Here is a 20,400-nt window from a genome sequence, read left to right on the forward strand (position 1 = left end):
TCATCTGATCCTCAGGGCAAATGAAGTAGCTATAATGGTGCCATTTTTCCCACCTACAGATAAAAAACTGGGACATGCAATGAGTAATTTGCTCAAAGCCACAGAGCTATCAAGTATTAAAGGTGGGAGCTGAACCATACTTTTATGGCTCCAAAGTCCGCGGCCTTAACGTGTTACACAGTCTCCCTCCCTTATTTCTTTAGAGAAAGTGTTTAAATTCTTGAAAACTAATCATAACTGATGACCTTAGCCGAATAGTTTCTGATTTCTCTGTTACTTTTTAATTGTCCTATAAACATTAACAACAGAGTATTAAACCAAGACAGGTGCCCTTCTGCACAAGGGGCCCTGCACATGGGGCTCACATCCAGGAAGCCTTCCTTCCCTGGCATTAAGATGAGGTGTTTCCACTCATTTTAGAAAGAAGTGGCATGAAATTATAAACACACATCAAATTTTCAGAAGTGTAAAGTTGTTCAGAGTACATCTCAGATCCCTGGGAAAGATACCACTCAAGACAAATACCAGGAATACCCTCTGTAAAGCTGCCTGCCTAGATCACACAATTTCCAACTTTAAGTTTAGTGTATCAGCTAGTGAACTTGGAGGGAGCACGGCAGGCAGTCCACCTAACAAGCACAGATTGTATTAAGGATGCACATTTAAAATAATGAAATTTACTATTATAGGTAAACAAATGGCATGGCAATATGATCCTTACTAAGCATCTTTAGGTCATCATCTTACATAATTTCAGTGGGTTTTAAAAGCTGATACATGTTCTGGTTTTTAAGCACAAAGCCATGTTTTCAGTTGAAGATAAAATTTTAAAAGTGCTATATTTAAAAGTTTCCATTTAAGAAGAATAGTGAAATCACAAAAGCTAGAAACGTCATGTTATCAGGAAATTTAGCAGACTAGGAAGTGAAGCCAACAACAGGTACATGTTTATAAACAATCCATCTGGTGAAGTAAAATTGTGGCCAGAAGTTGAACAGATCTGTGGGAGCCAGTGGGTTTTTGTATAATTTGGTAGTGACCAATGTTTTCTGCTTAAAAGCCAACTTTAAGAAAAATAAAGTGTTTACTGGCAGGCATGTTGTGGTGAATGTCTAATGGAATGAGCTTTACTGAGTCCCATGGGGGAGAGTGCTAGTCTCATAATTTAGATTACCAAATTTGCTGAATAGAAGAACATCACAAAACAAATGACACTAAAGTTTTCAGATCTGGAAATATTAATGTTTTATTCTGAAATTGTTATAAATTTTCAGGAAGTGGCAAAGAGAGGACAGAGTGGCTCTGTGTATCCTTCACCCAGTTCCCCCCAATGCTTATTTCTTGCATAACTCAAGTATGTTGTCAAAACCAGGAGGCTGACATCAGTACAATATGTGTATCATTTTATGACATGTGGAAGTTCAAAGAACCATCACTGCAATTAGATACAGAACTCTTGGGGTGCCTGGGTGGCTCAGTCAGTTAAGCGTCTGCCTTCAACTCAGGTCATGGTCTCAGGGCCCTGGTTTCGAGCCCCATGTTGGGCTCCCTGCTCAGTGTGGAGCCTGCTTCTCCCTCTCCCTCTGCTCCCTCCCCGCTCATGCTCACTCTCTCTCTCAAATAAATGAATTAAATCTTTAAAAAAAAAAAAAAAGATACAGAACTCTTCCATCACCAGACATCTACTGATGTTGATATCTTACCAGTTTGAATGAAGTGTAGAAACCTTACTTCCTTGTAAGTTCCTTCACCCTCCCTTGTTTACAACATAACTGTCATCAAACAATGCTTTATTTTTTGATTCATCAAACACGGTTTTTTAAACTCAAGAGGAGAAACACTATTCCTTGCTAATGTTCCAAGATTCATTCTTTTTTCATCTCCTTTTTTTTTTTTTTCCAAGAACTTCCCTTATCCCTTCTTTTAGGGGAGGTACACTGGCAACTAATTCTCTTAGGTTTTCCTTTGTCTGAACATATCTTTATTTACCCTTTATTCCTGACAGATAATTACACTGGGTATACCATCCTGGGCTGACAGTTCTTTTCTTTCATCACTTGAGAATATTCTACTTCCTTCTAGATTTCATGATTTCTGATGAGAAATCCACTATAATTCAAATTATTCTTTTTTCCTATAGGTAAGGTATCATCTCTCTCACTGCTTTCAGATTTTTTCTTTGTCTTTAGTGTTCTGAAGTTTAACTATGATGTGTCTTAGAGGGGGTGTGAGTTTATCCTGTTTGGGGTTTGCTCAGTTTCTTAAAGCTCTAGATTTATGCCTTTGCCAAAACTGGGGAATTTTCAGCCATTACTTCTTTGAATACTTTTCAACCCCACTCTCTTTCTCCTCTCCTTGGGGACTCTGATGACATGAATGTTAGATCTTTTGCTATAGTTCTCAGGGGACTCTGAGGGTCTCTTCACTTTTTTCCAGCCTATTCTCTTTCTATTGTCCATATTGGATGATTTCTATTGTTACCCCCTTCAGATTCATTGATTCTTTACTCTGAGCTCTCCCATCTGCTGTTGAGCCATCTGTCAATTTTTTTTTTTTAATTTAAGTCACTGTACTTTTCAGTTCCAAATTCCCATTTGGTTCTTCTTTATATCTTCTATTTTTTTGCTGAGACTTTAAATATTTTCATTGGGCGCCTGGGTGGCTCAGTTGGTTAAGCGACTGCCTTCGGCTCAGGTCATGATCCTGGAGTCCCGGGATCGAGTCCCGCATCGGGCTCCCTGTTCAGCAGGGAGTCTGCTTCTCCCTCTGACCCTCCTCCCTCTCATGCTCTCTGTCTCTCATTCTCTCTCTCGCAAATAAATATAAAATTAAAAAAAAAAATCCTTATATTATTCCAGACCTGTGTCATCTATGTACTGGCATCTGTTGATTATTTCTTATGTGAGTTGATGTTTTCCTGATTCTTGATATTTCGTAGTTGATGCATGATTTTCAGTTGTACCCTGGATAGCTTAGGTATTATGTTATGAGATTTTAGATCATAGTTCAATCTGTTTTAGCATGCCTCCTCTGACACATGCTAGTGGGAGAAGCAGGGTGCCACCTCACCACTGCCAGGTGGGGGTGAAGGTCCAGGCTCCCCACCCTATTTGTCTTGACACTTGGGGGGAGCTCCTTCTGTGGGTTGGGGTGAGATTTCAGGCTCCCTTCTAGGCCTCCTCTGACACTCTCCCTGGATAGGAGAGGAAGGGGCACCTTGCTGCTGCCCACTGATACCACATCAGGGTGAGGGAGGCCTTGTTCCTGCTGGATGGTGGTGAACTCCAGGATTCCATGTGACTTCCAATGACAACTTGGGGGAGGGGAGAGGGAGAAGTTGTCATCTCCAAGTGGGAATGAAATTCTTCCCACTCCTCTGATTGCACCCTGGAAGTGGGGGATGTGGTACCCTGTGAAGCCAGGCCTTTGCTGTTGGGGTGCAGCTGGGGATTTTTCCATGGTATCTGGATGGAGTAAGGCAACTAATATCTAGAAGTTTCTGTCTCACGGGGTTACCCCTTTCCCAGTCCTCTGGCTGTAGAGAACAGACTTTCCTTGCCACTCTGTCTGAGACTATTGGTCTTTCTGGGTTGCCAGTTTTTTCAGCATCCAGCCTGGGACACATGAGGCAAAACAACAACAACAAAAAACAAACCCATGTCATTCCTCGGGTCCTGGGGTCCCCTGGCCAGTCTACCTTCTTCTCCCCATCCTACAGAATTTTCTTATGTTTCTTTTATATATAATGCCCAGAGTTTTTACTTGTACTTAGTGAGAGGAGTAGAGAGAAGTGTGTCTACTTCATCTTGGTCTGAAGCCATAGCTACTGGGCATATTTTTAAAGTGGAAAAAGAATACATATGTCTAATTTTTTTCAACCCTTAGAATGAAGAAAGCATTGAAGTTCACATGGCACATTTGAATGCACTCTTTCTTTTCATTCTCAAAACAATCTTGTAAAGTTGGTCTTGTTGGCATCTCCCTTTCTCTGAGGGGATAACGGATTAGGAAGTGGCAGGTCGGACCCAGAGTCTCACACGGACCCAGGGCTGAGGGCAGAATCAGATCATTCCACTGCCACACTGTTTGAGCCAGACAAGGTAGAAGCATGAGTACACAGAGGTGAAAAACTGGTCAGTGAGATCTGAATTTACTTTTTTAAATACTCTTATTGTGGCTTCTCTTGTACCCCATTCTGGTCTCCTTGTCTCTGCTTTTGCAGCAGGACTGGACAAGCTATGCAACCAACGGCATCAGCAGAGCCTGTTTCCTAGAGCCATAGGTAAGAGCACTGCAGAGCCTTGGCCCTGCCCCACTGGATGTGTGGGACCACCCCTCCCGTAAGAATATCTCCTCTACCAAGCCCTGGCCTCCTGCCCAGCCACAGCACAGTGCAAGTATTCCACTACATCTTTCTCCAAGTCTGCCATGGTAGCCCTGGAGCTTGCTTTTCCCCTTCATCCTCTTCTCGGCATAAACCGAAAGGTTGTACTTGGTATTGTTCAACTGGTAAAATCAGAGGTTAAAAAGAACTGGTTCAGGGGCACCTGGGTGGCTCCGTCAGTTGAGCATCTGCCTTCGGCTCAGGTCATGATCCCAGGGTCCTGGGATCAAGCCCCACATCGGGCTCCCTGCTCAGCGGGGTGCCTGCTTCTCACTCTGCCCCTTCCCCCCACTCATGCTTGTGTACGCTTGCGCTCTCTCTCTTTCTCTCTCCGAAATAAATAAATAAAATCTTTAAAAAAAAAAAAAAGAACTGGTTCATTGGGTGACTAATATTGTCATCACCTGGCTGGCCTTGTTGCACTACAGATGCGTTAGCTTGTCCAGTGTTGGCTGTGGGGACCTCTGTCTTTGGCACACCCAGTCCCCCTGATGGTGCGCACCCTACTCATTCTGGTCAAACCATGTTCCTCTAAAACACTAAATTTCTACATTTTTCCAAAAGCACTCACTGCACATAAAAGTAAATTTCCTACACCCCAAGCTTTTAGGCAAAACCTAAGATTGGCTGAAAAACTGGGATTCTGCAGACTTAAAAGTGCATGGGATAGGACCTCAGAAAACTCGAGACTTCAACCTTCTCTCCTTCAATTTTTCAGTAAAATTTGCACTCCAGGATGAGGTGCCATGTTTGGCTTGTGGCCTCAAGCATCCCTTGAGAGATCACTACATACTCCCAAGATAGATGCATGCCAGCTTGAGAAGCAGAACACTGGATGAAATGTCACATCAAACCACAAATTCCTTATACCTGAAACGAATATAACACTGTACGACAATTATACTTCAATAATAAGCTTAAAAAAAACCCCTACAAGCTCTTTCATATGATGCAATACCATGCACTATACACATTTGTGTGCATTTGTGTGCCTACTAAACTTTATAAAAAACGCACTTGGGTGGCTCAGTCATTAAGCGTCTGCCTTCGGCTCAGGTCATGATCCCAGAGTCCTGGGATCGAGCCCCGCATCAGGCTCCCTGCTCCGCGGGAAGCCTGCTTCTCCCTCTCCCACTCCCCCTCCTTGCGTTCCCTCTCCCACTGTGTCTCTCTGTCAAATAAATAAATAAAATCTTTAAAAATAAAGAAATAGGGCGCCTGGGTGGCTCAGTTGGTTAAGCGACTGCCTTCGGCTCAGGTCATGATCCCGGAGTCCCGGGATCGAGTCCCGCATCGGGCTCTCTGCTCGGCAGGGAGTCTGCTTCTCCCTCTGACCCTCCTCCCTCTCATGCTCTCTGTCTCAAATAAAATAAATAAAATCTTTAAAAAAAAAAAAATAAAAAAAAATAAAAAAATAAAAAAAAAAAAAAAATAAATAAAGAAATAAAAAATAAATAAATACAAAACGAGTCCAAAACCAATGAGCAAAACTAATATGATAAAAGGCTGTTTCTGCATGTTGCTAAACAACACAGGATATATTTCAGAAAAAGTTCAAAAAAGGTGGGATGACAAAGTACTTCCTAGTGGAGATGTACTCAATGATAAACAACTAACGACAAAGAGTCTTTTATTTAATCTCCAATGACACAAATGTAAAGCTTTATAAATTCTCACCACTGGTCATGCAGCTCTGTAGTCATGCAGTCTTAGCACTCTTTGACTTAGATAGGAAAAGATGAGTCTAAATTAGCAAGACTCCTGAATTACATACTTTTGGAAAGAAATAGAACTAATTTTATTTTGCTTTAACTGTATACAGCAACCAGAATTAAGCTACGATGTGTTAACCCAACAACACAGCTTGAAAGGGCCTGTGTAGAGTGGCTAGATTTCCACTGGACATGTATTCCTGAAGACTAATCTTCACAGGGAATACCAGGCATTTCTTAAAATCACCAGTTATCTGAGGAAAATCTGCACCAGGAAAGCAACAGTAGAGCATAAACATTAAAATAAATAAATAAATAAAAGCATACAGAAAAAAGAAAGCCAATTCAAAAGAAGATAATAATTGTCTTCAGAGTGAAAAGGGAGGATATCAAAACAATAAAGAAGAAGAGACTTTTTTCCCCATCTCCTAGAAGTGAAAAAATAAAACTGCTAAAATTAAAAATTTAAGCAGCAGGTGATAGAGAATGCACACAACTGAAAAGCAAATTACCAATGCTGGAAGATTGAGCTAACAAATTCTTTCAGAAGTTAGAACCAAAAGACAAAGAGATGGAAACTAGGAAACGACAGCTATAATATTTGAAGGCGAGAAGTGGTAGTTCTGGAAATACAAGTTCCAAAAAGAGAAAATAAACAGCTGGAGGGAAGGAAATGATTTTGTTCATTATTAAAGATATTATCAATGGGATGACTTGACCCTTGAGCTTGAATATAAGAGTTTTCAGATTGAAGTGGCTGAATGAGACAAGAATACATGAATACATGAAAAAACAGCTATACCTACACTATCAGTAGACTCACTGATATGAAACAAAGAACAAAATGAAAAAATCCTAAAAGCTTCCAGAAAGGAAAAAAAGGCATTTCCTATGAAGAAATAAGATCCAGATTGACACTGACATCTTTTCAGCAACACTGCAAGCAAGGGGGCAATGGGGCAGTATCTTCACAGTTATGAGAGAAAGGAAATGTTTAAGCTGGGATTATCCTATACCCAGTCAAATTCCATTTAACTGTGAAGAGGGATGAAAAGCTTCCAGAAGTTCCCCAGTCTTGAACTCTCAAAAAATTTATTAAAGGATGATGAGCAGCAAAACTCAAAAAGGAATCCAAGAAGTAGACAAGAGTATAAGGAACAGTGATGAGCAAAGTAATAAATATTAACTCAGAGATAAATTTAAATAAATGCTATTAATAAAAATGATTTACAACAATCCAGAATGCAGTTATCAGTTGGTCTCAACACTGGAAATGACAGGGGTAGGAAAGTCAAAGTAAAAGTGTGCAAGGTGAGAGACAGACAGAGGGAGAAACTTTAGGTAGTGAGAAAAAACACAAATGAGTTTAAATATCTGAACTTAAACTACATGGGGGCTGCTGAAGTACAAGGTACACCTTGAGGGAGAAAATGGAAAGCAGCGGCAGCAACAAGCATAGTCAAACTAACCAACAGCAACAAAGGAAAAAAACAAAGTATGGTGAATGGAAAAAATAAATTAAGAGAGGAAGAATAGCTCTAAACATCATTATCATAATCATAATAAATATAAACAAGTCAAAGTACCCAACTAAAGATCAGGGACTCTGAGTGTGGCTGAAAGGAAAAAGCCAGTTGTATTTTATTTGGGCCATGCTTAAAAACAAAATGTCACAGGGTGGTTGAATTAAGAGACGGAGAAAGATAAACCAGATAAAGCCTAACAGAAAAAAAAAATAGCAAAAATAGTTTCAGAAAAAATGGGATATAAGGAAAAAAGTCTTAAAAAGGACAAAGAGGGGCACCTGGATGGCTCAGTCAGTTAAGCGTCCAACTCTTAATTTCAGGTCAAGTCATGATCTCAGTGTCGTGAGATGGAGCCCCAAGTTGGGCTCATGCTGGGCATGGAACCTGCTTAAGATCATCTCTCTACCCCTCTCACTCCCTCCGCTCTCTCTCCCTCTCTTAAAAAAAAAAAAAAAAGGACAAAGAGGAATGTTTCCTACTGACAAAAGATACGATTCACTAAGAACACTTGAGCAGCCTGGATAAAAATGCCTGTCAGTCTTGAAATCTTGCCATCATCAGGTTGGGTGTCATTGTCAAGTCAGTGAACAAAACAAATCCCAGCCTTTGTGGAACTTTTGTCCTAGTGGAAGACAGACCAAAACCCTAATAAGCAACCAAACTATACAGTGTACCTGATGGGGATGAGTGCTAAAAAACTAAAATAAAACAGGGAAGGGTGAAAGGAAGTGCAATTTCAAGTGCAGTTAATAAAGGAAGACCTTACTGAGAAGGTAACATATGAGCAAAATCTCAAGGCTGAGGGGGCAACCATGAAGACTTCTGAAGGAAGACAATTCCAGGCCGAGGACCCTGCAAGAGCTGGAGGGGGAAGTGGGCTCAAGATGGAAGAGCTCAGTAGCAATGGGAGGAAAAAACAGACATCCAGGAAACAGAAACTAAGGCTCCCTCCCTGAATGATTTTAGGAAGTTTCAAAATAAAACACATGAGGCCAGCTAACTGAAAAATGACATAACCCAAAAGATTACTAAAAGGAAGAGAATTTTAGAGATGTATGACGTGAAGTCAAGGAGACCTGAATTTAATCCGAAGAGATTATTGGATTGTGACTATAACTAAAACAGCCGAAGCCTATTCAGTTGCATTTCACCCACTGTGAAGGAAGACTGTTTTTACAGAGAAAGGCTTAGTTGGAGTAGGATTCAGAAAACAGAGTTTGAGAGACAAAATGTGACTATGAGTTTCCAGCAATGTCTGTGGGAGAGGGTATACTGATGAGTGGAATTGAAAAATGGGTTTATTTAACAGATACAGGTCTTCCTCCACTTATAATAGGGCTCTGTCCAAGAAACCCACCATGAGTTGAAAATGCATTTAATACACCTAACTTACTGAACATCACAGCTTAGCCTAGTCCACCTTCAATGTGCTCTGAACCTCCCAGTAGCCTACAGGTGGGTAAAATCATCCACCATAAAGCCTGTTTTATAATAAAGTACTGAATACCTCATGTAACTTATTGCCTAGTGTACTGAAGGTTATATGGGTACAGTATGGCTTGTAAGTGCATTGGTTGCTGACCCTTGTGATCACGTGGCTGACTGGAAGCTGTGCTCACTGCCTCCCCTCCGCCCAGCATCACAAGAGAGTACTCTACTGCAAATCGCTATCCCAGGAAAAGATCAAAATTCAACGTTCGAAATAGGATTTCTACCGAATGCCTATCACTTTCACACCATCCTAAAGTCGAAAAATCCTAAGTTGGGGGCGCCTGGGTGGCTCAGTTGGTTAAGCGACTGCCTTCGGCTCAGGTCATGATCCTGGAGTCCCAGGATCGAGTCCCACATCGGGCTCCCCGCTCAGCAGGGAGTCCGCTTCTCCCTCTGACCCTCCCCCTCTCATGCTCTCTGTCTCTCATTCTCTCTCTCTCTCAAATAAATAAATAAAAAATCTTTAAAAAAAAAAAAAAGAAAAATCCTAAGTTGAACCATCCTAAGTTGGGGACTGTCTGAACATTTTTCATTTTAATCATAAAGATAGATGTATTTGGAAATTATGAGGTCATTAGAATCATCCAACTCATATCAGGATGAGAAAGCAACCTTAAGTAGTGGTAATTTCTCATACAGGTTTCCTATAAGAGGAGAGTGTACTTATCAAAAGGGCTTGAGAGTCTAGTCCCAAGGACACTTTTGCCAACATATACTAATAAAATGGCATTCTGATTGATTCGGTATTCTCACGTGAGTTTGGTTCTAATAGTCAGTAGCCTGGAACTATCTGAATACGTAGAAACACAAGGGACCTAGAAGCTAAGGGCCAAGCTTTGAAAAGTAGTTATTACACTGCAGTAAAGCTAGGTCAACCATTAGTAGCCCTCCCAGGTGTCACCCATACCTCAGCCTTCATCCCTCTAACCAGATGTTGGAAATGCTATATTGGAGAAAGAGCCCTGGACTTAACAGTACGGTGATGTACCCCACCCAGGGCTCCATTACCACTAGCCACACAATCCTGAGCGGTGTCACTTAATCTCTCAGATCCTCAGAGAGTTATACAGCCTTTAAAATGGGAGTAATAATGGCTCTTCTACCTCACTGGCTTGTTTTAAGGCTCAGAATCTAAATCTAAATCTAAAACAAACAGCTATGTGAATAGAAGATATTAATACTAGCATCGTTGCATGCCCTGCAGCAAAGAGTATATAATTGATATGCCAAAGCACATTACCACAATTATCTGAAAATTGAAGACAAGATGAAAAACCACCAACCCACCGAACAAAATATAGGAAATCCTACCTCTCGGCAACTGGTTTGGCAATGTTTTCAAAAATGGTCTCTTGGTTTGCACCCTGATCAAAAATCTTTTGAAATCTGCAAATATGAAAGTAGTAGTTATTTAAAGGCTGAGCTTCCAACAAAATTGGATTAATATTTTTTTTCCTAAAAGCTTTGTAAATTACCCCATATTTACATCACTGGGCTTACCTAACCTGACACAATGTCTGCCCTGTAGTCCTGACCACACTGCCCTGTTGTACCCCTGTATACAAATGGTGGGTAAACAGTATTGCTTTGACAAGATCTGCACAATAAATCCCTCTGAAAAACTGCAGCAGCTTTGAACCAAATAATAAACTGTGTGTTCTTTAGCCCTCAAGAGGGACAGTGTCTGCACCTGGCACCAAATTCGAATCCAGATAAGTACGTGAAATGGAAACCCAAGAACAGGATGTAAACAAGCCACTGAACTTCTGATGTCTGACCTGTAAGGACAGAATGCAGCTGTGCAATATACAATTATAGAACTTGGTTTTAAAATTGTGAATTCAGGTTGATTTTCCATCAATAGGTGCTGTATCTTGGTATCGGCCGCTTAAATTCTCAGGGCAGTTTTGCCCCATTGGGTTGATCATGAATCAAAAGTCAAAAAGTAAATCCAGATGGGCCTGCAAAGAGACATCTTTATCAGATTGGCAAGGCCAGGGCCGTGGGGCGGAGGAACGGTGTCGACGTTGCTTGTCTCCCAATGGCGCCGTGACTGAGCTCAGTACAGGATCACGGGCACAGTGGGAAACCCAAGGTAACTTTTATAGTGTGGTAAGTCACTTATCAGCAGGAATGGCCCTCATTAAAACATCATGAAGGAAGTAAGAGGGAGAGGAGACACATGGGAGGGAAAAGAGGAGGGGAGCGAAGGGGGAGAAAAAGAAAGAGAGAAGCGTAAGCATATAGGGCAAAATGTTAACAATTGGTGAATCTCCCACCAAGGGTCTAGGAGAGGCTATTGCATTATTCTTCCACCTCTTCTGTGTATTTAAAATTTTTCAAAATAAAAAATAGGGATGGTGTGGCTTTAAAGCAAAACCTTTAAAACAAACATGTTGAGGGCATCCTAAGCAGCTTTCGGAGTGGCTTAGGAACTTCTGGTCCATGTGTCTCACTTGTGATTCACAAGTGAGTCAGATGCATATTCTATTAAAGCAGAGACTACATGGGGACGCCTGGGTGGCTCAGTCGCTTAAGTGTGTGCCTTCAGCTCAGGTCATGATCCCAGGGTCCTGGGATCGAGCCCCACAGAGGGCTCCCTGCTCAGTGGGGAGCCTACTTCTCCCTCTCCCTCTGCCTGCCACGCCCCCTGCTTGTGCTCTCTCTCTCTCTCTCTGACAAATACATAAATAAATAAAATCTTAAAAAAAAAAAAAAGTAGAGACTACATGAAATGTGGTACTATTTTCATGACCAAGGAGTTCAGAAGGATGTCTGGAGCTGGATAGGAAATACAAAATAGAATAAAATTCATGGTCTTTAATCAACATTAACTTCAAAAGATCCTTAGAGCTTATCAACTTCCCTTTTGAAGAAGCAAATAATGAAACTATACAAAAAGAGAGATTGTCAGACACTCTGGTGACCAGGTCATTTAGCAGGCAAGATTATATCTTAGCAGTATTTACCAGTTTGCCCAGAATACTCCTCAAAACCCTGCAGGTGCATCACAGCTTCAGATATGAATGCTGACAACACAGGGGACGTGGCCGCTCAAGCGCTCTTGAGAGTACTACCTACTGTGATTTCTGAGCACAGACTCAGCGGTGCTTTTGAGGATGATGGTGATAAGGCTGATTTGCTTCTTTGACCAGGCTGGTGATGACGGAGTGAATCCATCAGCCATTCCCAACTCCACCTCCCTAAGTAATAGGAATTACATTGACCACCATGTAAACCCAAGAGACAGCAGGCGTTTCAGTAAATCATACAATGGTACTTAAAGACCAAATATCATCATCCCAAAATATTTTATTTTATGTAATTTAGTTACATAGTAATTTGAAAAGTCATTAATGATCAGCTAGCTTCCGAAAACCATGGAAGAACAAAACAGAATCAGAGAGTTTAAAGAGTTCAGTCAAATCTTTTCCAGAGAAGGAAGTTGAGGCCCAGGGAGATAAAGCAATTTACTCGCGGCCCTGGAGCTAATCAGTAATGCTCCCTGAGACATAACTTCAGTGTCCTGATTCTGAGGAGGTCCTTTCATTTATTAGGAAATTGTGTAGGCTTTTTCTAAAGTCCATTTCGAACTTGGCATATGCTGACCTCTTCCCACCCCAAACCTGTTCTTCCTGGTCCTCCACATCCTAGTACAGGAAAACTCCATCCTTCTAAACCCGCAGCCCAAAGCCCTTAGGGCATCCTGACTCCATTCTCTCTCTCTCTCTCTCCCCGTTACACTCTGTATCCCACCCATCCACTAACTCTGTCAGCTCTGACCTTCAGAATGCATCTAGAATCCAACTATTTCTCAACATTTCTACTTGCCACTACCCCGGCCCAAGCTACCATAATTTCTTGCCTGGTCTCCCTTGAAACAGACTGCTCTTACAGTCTATTTTTCCACGTGCCAGGACAAATGATCCTGCTAAAACATAGTGAAATTATTTCATTCTTCTGCTCAAAACCCTCCATTGCCTTCCCTTAACACACTGGGAAGAAAAAGCTTACAATGACTTTTTCCCCAAAACAATCCTTACGATGACTTCTAAGGCTCCCTATGATCTGGCCACTCTGCTGCTCCTTTAACCTTCTTCTTCTCCAGCCACACAGACCCCTTTATTCTTCCTCAGACATGCCAGCACTCTCCCATCTCTGGGACTTGCTCTTGGCTTTTCCTTGGCCTGGAATCCCCAATCCCTCACACATCTGAACGTCTGACTTCCTCACCTCCTTTAAGCCTTTGCTCAAATACCACCCTCCTGGGACGCCTTCCCTGATGGCCCTATGAAACACTCCATCCCTCCCCTTTGTGGCCCCTCTTCCTGGCACTCCTTATTCCCCTTGCCTGCCTTAGTTTTCTCTGTGGCACTTAACACTTTCTAATATACACTGTACTTAAGGATCTGCCTATCTACCCCCTCCCAGTAAAATGTATGCACCATAAGAGCTGGACCTTTGTTGCATCCCCTGCTGTGTTCCTAGCCCTTAAAACAGCACATAGCGGATGGTCAATAAATATGTATTGATTGAACGAATGAATTTTCTTGGCAGGAAACACCCTTAAGATGCTGAAATATTTATCTCTGAACATAGGTATAAGTTAAATACTTTATTAATTTCTTTATTTAAAATGCTAAAGCCAATATTTTTAATCCAGAGATTTAGAAGGAATGACTAAGAGATTTAAAAATAAGCAAATAACACATTTTCAATGAACATGTTTCAATGCACTGTTTCTATCTACATAATATAAAGAATACTTTGGAAAAGGCCAATAGATGGAGACATGGCCAATTGTTCCTAACAATCACATAGAATCATGCTGAATCAAATGTTTCAGCAAACTGTGGCTTTATAGAGACTAGCCTCGCCCAGCTGTCATGAAGTCATAGCTACTGAAGTATGTGGCATGCTTACATCAGTGGGAGAATGCCTGCTTCAGAAAAAGTAAGTCGTGTATTATAAAGCACTCCTTAAGGAACAAAATGGAAGGCAATAGGGAGCCAAAAAGACAGGGTAAGAACCACCTCACTATGCAGCCATGTGTTAGCAATCCCGCGTGCATACAGTAGAAGACACAAGGAGATGGGGTGGAGGTGGGACGAGGTAGATAAATGAGACACAGAGGACAAACTGTCAAGACCAAAGAGACTTCTTATGAGCCATACATACATACATACATAAATAAATTTGAGAGAGAAAAATAAAAAATATCTGGGCTGGTTTTATGCAAAGGGTGAGGGCAGAAACAGTATGAAAATAGGGCCCAAGCAAAACAGCCTAGAAAGAAATGCAAGACAGCAATTAGGATTCCTTCCACGGGACCTAGAAACCCACTACCTAAATTTAGGCAGAGATCAAATATGGCTTTGACTTGGACTCAAACTTCTTCAAAAGTCAAAAGTGTGGATGAAAGAAAACAGCACAGACTGAAACTAGAGAATAAAGGCAGCATCAAGGAGCCCAAATGCCCATTTCAAGGCCTGGCTACTAAAAGAGAGTTTGGACCAAAGGCACTGATGACAATCCAGGGGTGGCTGTTGGGTACGTTTCACCCGATCCCTACAGTTCAGCACTGTAGGGATGAGAAATATAATGCAATCCATACATGTGAGTATATATGTAATTTAACATTTTCCAGTAGCCACTTTTTTAAACAAAGAAACAGGTGAAATTAATTTTAAGAATCTACTTTTAATCCAATATAACCCCAAACTTTATCATTTTAATATGTAATCAGTATGAAAAAATTCTTGAGATGTTTTACATTCTTTTTTTTTTTTTCTTTTCCACACCAAGCCTTCAAAAATCCTCGATATATTTTACACTTAGAGCACATCCCAGTTCAGGCTGGCTACATTTTAAGTGCTTAAGAGCCACCTGTGGCTAGTGGCCGCTACATTAGACAGTAGAGATATGGAGGGTGCATATGAGGATATGAGATCCAGATATCATTTATGTTATAAAGAAGGCTCATCTATACAGCACACAGATTATACCTTAAGTTATTAACTTGAATAAAGTTTAGTCATATACTGAGCTTCCTCTAAGTGCTAAATCATAGTGGACCAAGTAGGAAAAGGACAACACCAGATAAACAGATGTAACAAAGAAAGACTGGGATCTTGGGACAGCATCTTGGACAGAGAAATACACCCTTGGGATGATGAGGTGGCTCAGTTGGTTGAGCTTCTGCCTTCAGCTCAGGTCATGATCCCACTTCTGGCAGACTCTCTGCTCAGCAGGGAGCCTACTTCTCTCCCTCTGCCTGCCACTCCCCCTGCTTGCATGCCCTTGCTCTCTCTCTCTCTGTCAAATAAATAAATAAAATCTTAAAAAAAAAAAAAAAGAAAAGAAAAGAAACACACCCTCTTTTCAACTCTGGGCCCAGCGATGAAAAGACAACTTGAAATCTACCTACTAGATGAGATAGAAAATTGCACTACATTCTCCCCAAGAAATGGCACTAATGATTTCACAGGGGATATTAATGTACTATAAGAAATAGTAAATAGTAATAGTAAAAGTAATAGTAAATAGTAATAGTAATAGTAAAACAGAAACAAAGGCAAAAGATAAACTTACTTAAATTTGTAGCTTTCTCGCTTATTATTCACAAATCCAGCTGCCAAATCACGAGGTAAGATAATTTCCAGGCTAGGGGTTAATTTTTCATCCTCATCTATGGAATAAATCTGCAAATACAAAGACAACAAATGAATATAGCATGGTAAAATTATGGCTTGAATTATGACCATGTTATTATGATAGGCATTATAACTGTATAAAAAATTGTACTCTCAAGATAAGTCATAACATAGTATAATTTGGGTAATTTTCCTCTTTGAACTGTACACAGACTCTAACAAATATATGGAACAGAAGAAGAGGTAAAATCTAAATCAATGCTCTACCAAAGCTCAGATCCTCTCTGAATGATCTAGTATTCAAATTCGAGCATTTGAGTGTCTCTGTTGTTGAGAAACTAATAGTTCTGAAGCAGGACATTAATCTAAGTACTGCTGTGGAATTATGTACCAGAAATTAACATCTTTCTATGACCAGTAAGCATTTCTAAGCATTTACAAAGTGGCCGAAGCAGATCAAAGGACTAGGTCTGAGACTTCTCAGAGAGCTCACAAGAATGCTCTAATTCAAGTTATATTCAAAGCAGCCCAAATTTCCATGAGACATATTCAGGCATTTGATAAAAGACATGTGGTTTCAAAAGACATATGTAATTCATGTCTTTGATGTCATCTTCAAGGTTCTCCTCCCAGCTCAGCCACTAATTAGCAAGGGACCTGGGAGAAATCACTTAACCTCTCTAAACTGATAGGGAAATGAAGGGTCTTAACCAACCCCCCTTCCAACTGCAAAGTCTCTGACTCTCTTCTTGGTCACCTACTCCTTTATTTACCAGCCAGGAAAATCAAGGATCAAGCCTATAAAGAGGTCACGTGGAATAAAGAATAGCCTAAGACTTGGTACCCAAAGACTTGTGTCCAACACTGAGCTCAATTTACCAGCTGTGTGACCAGCTACCACGTTAAGAATCTCAGTTCCTTCATACATAAAATGAGGAAAAGAGAATTGCCTCCCTTACAAGATTGCTGTGGGGATAAATGATGTCATGGAAATGGAAGCATTTTGTAATGCACCATAAAAAATGTTAGTCATTAGATTTAGAGTTTTTTTAAAAAGACTTCTTGTCTTTCAACAGGAAATAAAAGTCTCTCTAACAGGCAATACTTCCTGTTTAAGACTCATTTAGATGCTTGATTATGGGGGGGGGGGAGTCATATTCTTAAACAAGTAAAAGCTCACCTAAATCTCCCAAAAGTAAGTAATTTTCCTAAGCAGATTTTTACTGAACCCTCTCACTTCAAATGTGAAGAATTCATGCAGAAAAGTCATCCTGTAAAATAAAATTACTTGTAGAAAGTAATGGCATCAGGTCTGAGACTTTCCGTGGCTAGGTTTTCTCAAGAGACATTTAAAAATTATATCCTGTATGGCACTACACTAAAAAAAAAAAAGTTAATGGCTAGACAGGTGAGTGAAAGGGGTGTGTAAGACATGAAACATACAAGAGTGAGGTACTCCTTTTAATGTGAGTCACATGTTTTCAAAAATTCTGTAACACTCAGTGCTCAGAAGACAGAAAGGACCATCGACTACGGTAAGAACACTGACCCTTTACCTTGCTGATTAAGCCATTCTTTGAGGCATTAAGAAAAGTTCCTCTCAACCAGAAACTTATTTAGTCTAATAGACTGACTCTTTACCTTTAGTCATAACAGTACTTATTTGAGACACAGTGGGGGGGGGGGGGTTTAGACCCAGAAGACAATTATAAGAAATGCAAGGATGAATGTGAACATGTTTTGAAATGTACTGAACACTATACAAATGAAAAGCATGGCCGTTGCTAAAATTATAAGAGATTTGTCTTACGCATCTTCTAAGTTACCATTCTATAGATTATTATAACTTACTTTATAGTGCCTTAAGGAATAAGACTAATGAAATAATAGAACCACAAAATGAAGAGGGAAAAAAAGAAAAACACAGGGGCACCTGGGTGGCTCCGTCAGTTAAGCGTCTGCCTTTGGCTCGGGTCATGATCTCAGGGTCCTGGGATCAAGCCCCACATCGGGCTCCCTGCTCAGTGGGAGCCTGCTTCTCCCTCTCCCTCTGCGGCTCTCTCTCGCTCTCAAATAAATAAATAAAATCTTAATAAAAGAAAAATACCTTTGAATCACTCCTGGTTGAATGTTACAGGCAAAGAAACAACCATACATCTCAGGAGCAAAAAGATAGGGTACTAAAAGTGGGATTTCTAAGGGAGAGCAGGGATACACTAACTCAAAATGTGTTCAGCTGTGTTCTCTTATTTTTGTGTATGTGGCATAATGTTGCATCTTGGTAAGGTTCTGCCATTATAAAAATACAGTAGGACCTAAAATACTCCCTGCAGTATCAAACAATCCACCCTACAGAATCTCACCAAAGTATTGCGAAAGAAGGCACAGTAAAATATCCAAACACTGCAATTTAAGAAAAGAGAAAGTTCAAATTACGCCCAAGATTCTCCATCAACGCCCCCAACCTTCCCCCACCCCCTCGCCCAACCAATCCTCTAACATTACCAAATCCAAGCAGCCACTTCCCACTGCTGAGTCTATGTAGACACGCTCAATATTTTTGGCTAAAAATCTGAAGAGGTACAGAGGGACTTTACATATAAAACACTTGGTATATATGAAGCACTTTAAAAAATCTTCTCGTAAGTGAATATAAGAGGAGAGAAAATGGGAGGATATCCGTGGTTCCTTTCTACACTGTTTTATTCCTTTAAAAAAAAAAAAAGTATTTTCTTTGGAGTCTTCTCATGCATCTTATCCTCAAGTAGCCCATGAGTAAAAAATCTTTTGATGATGATGATGACAAAGATGCTGTATTCTTGTTTCAAATACATAAATAACATGAGGCAAATGCTACATTATGATATACTATGATGTTACATGTATACACATTGTAGATACGGAATAGATATAAAATATTATTAATAATATACCCATTCCAGACTGCCCTTACCTAAGTCCTCGCTTTGGGAGGCAAAAAAGTTTGGTCTGAAGAGCCAAGAACTTTGGAATAAAAAGTCCTTCATTAAAATCAGGGTTCTGCCACTCACTGGGTGGATGACTTGGCCACATTATCTAACCTATCTGAGACTCAGTTTCCTCATCTACAAAATGAGGAAGATGACAGAGTTCTCCTGAGAATCAGAGATAATGTAGACAAAATGCCTAAGTGGTAAGAATGACTACAGTCTTTCTAGGGAGAAAAAAGCATGTTTTGAAACATTTAAGAAGCACACCATGTATCTCTACTCACGGCAAGGGTAAGGTCTTAACCTTCTTGTACCTCTGAGTTTAGCACACTAGAGGAAGCACCTAGTAAATGCTCAATGTTTTCTGAATGAAAAGTATATGTGTATTCTTTGCTTTGGGATGCATAAATACGTATATCTGCAAAAAGTACTATGTCAAAGGTTCGTGTTTGTGTTGCACAAGCACGATGTAGTTAGGCAACAAATTCCTCAGGGCCCACTGTGCACAGAGCCACAGTGGAATGTTCTCAGTCTGTGTATCTACCTACATTATCTGTATCATCTCAGACGTGTATGGACACGCATCTCTTGCTGGCACGTTCTGCCCGAGTGAGAAACATACACTTGGGCTTATCTGTGTGCAGAGTGTGCAGAGCTGCGCGACCGCTTCCCAGAAAGGCGCGAGAAGGGTGCAAGTTGAGGCGTGGCCCCTGTGAGCGCGCACACAGGCACACACGCACGCGTCGGCCCCTGCGTGAACACGTGTGCCCGGGCGCCCGTGTGTGGTTCTGCGCACAGGGTTCGCGCCCACAGGGCGCTGCGGGGCGGGAGTGGCCCGGGTGTCTGCCCGCGTCCCGGACAGCGGGGCGCTGGTGGCTGCGAGGCCGCCGGGGCGCCTCAGCAGAGTGTGCGAGACTCAGGGAGACATCCGGCGCCCTACGCCAAACCCCCTCCCTAGCCTGGGGCCCCGCGTGCCGTCCCTCCCCTGCCTGGGAGGCCCGCCGCGCCGGCGCCCTCGCTGCCCGTACCCCTTGTTGCTGCTTCCGGACAGTGGGCTTCACCCTCGCGAAAATCTGTATGGTCTGCTTCACCATCTCCCCACGGCTCTGCACTGACCCTTGACCTCTCTCAGGATCTGGCTCCCAAAACTTGTGACTCCCACCACTTCCGGCCAGCCGCAGCCTTAGCAACAGTAACTAGGGACGCTACCCAAGGAGCACCGCGCCAACCAGGACCGCCTCCTCTCCCTAATTGGTTACTGACTGTAGAGGGGGCTGAAGGGAAGTACTGAGGGGCGGGGTTGGGGCGGGGCCGAACGGAGAGCGCTGCGAACGCGCGGGGTCAAGATCTGGGCACCAGGTTTAGCTACACAGCTGGCCTACTTAGAGGTTAATGGGGTGACAGCCACCATGCCCTGACCGGTTCCTTAATCCATTCTTTCTCTGTGCCAACACCTCTTTTTAGCACTGAAGTCATTCTGTTTTTTATTATTCATTCATTGAAGAACTGTCACTTGATCTGTGACAAGCAATATGCTGGCTGGGGATGATCCCGAGCTGAGAGCACCACCGCCTCTGCCCACTTAGAGACGAGGGTCTGATGAAGGAGGCAGCTTTTCCACAGGAAGTTACAAGTTACATCGGGACTGGGCATGGGATTCTGTGG

At 41.6% G+C, this 20,400-nt stretch overlaps 1 protein-coding gene across 2 annotated transcripts in view; it reads right to left on the reverse strand.

Moving 5' to 3' along the window:
* The window catches only part of KIF6 (kinesin family member 6), a 442,506-nt gene extending 422,607 nt beyond the window's left edge, over window positions 1–19,899 (reverse strand). The window contains exons 1-3 of one of the 2 annotated variants that reach the window (XM_064597574.1): window positions 19,764–19,898; window positions 15,705–15,814; window positions 10,425–10,499 (exon numbers count right to left, since the gene is read on the reverse strand). In XM_064597574.1, coding sequence (XP_064453644.1) covers window positions 10,425–10,499; window positions 15,705–15,814; window positions 19,764–19,829 — 251 coding nt within the window. In that variant the 5' untranslated portion in view covers window positions 19,830–19,898. Of the gene's footprint in view, window positions 1–10,424; window positions 10,500–15,704; window positions 15,815–19,763 lie in introns of both variants that reach the window. The other variant, XM_064597573.1, reaches the window with a different exon arrangement.
* Between the last annotated feature and the right edge of the window lie 501 nt (window positions 19,900–20,400).

Source organism: Mirounga angustirostris, unplaced genomic scaffold, assembly GCF_029215605.1.
Source record: "Mirounga angustirostris isolate CCGP_5_RB_7025 unplaced genomic scaffold, mMirAng1.0.hap1 SCAF_8, whole genome shotgun sequence".
Taxonomy (NCBI): domain Eukaryota; kingdom Metazoa; phylum Chordata; class Mammalia; order Carnivora; family Phocidae; genus Mirounga; species Mirounga angustirostris.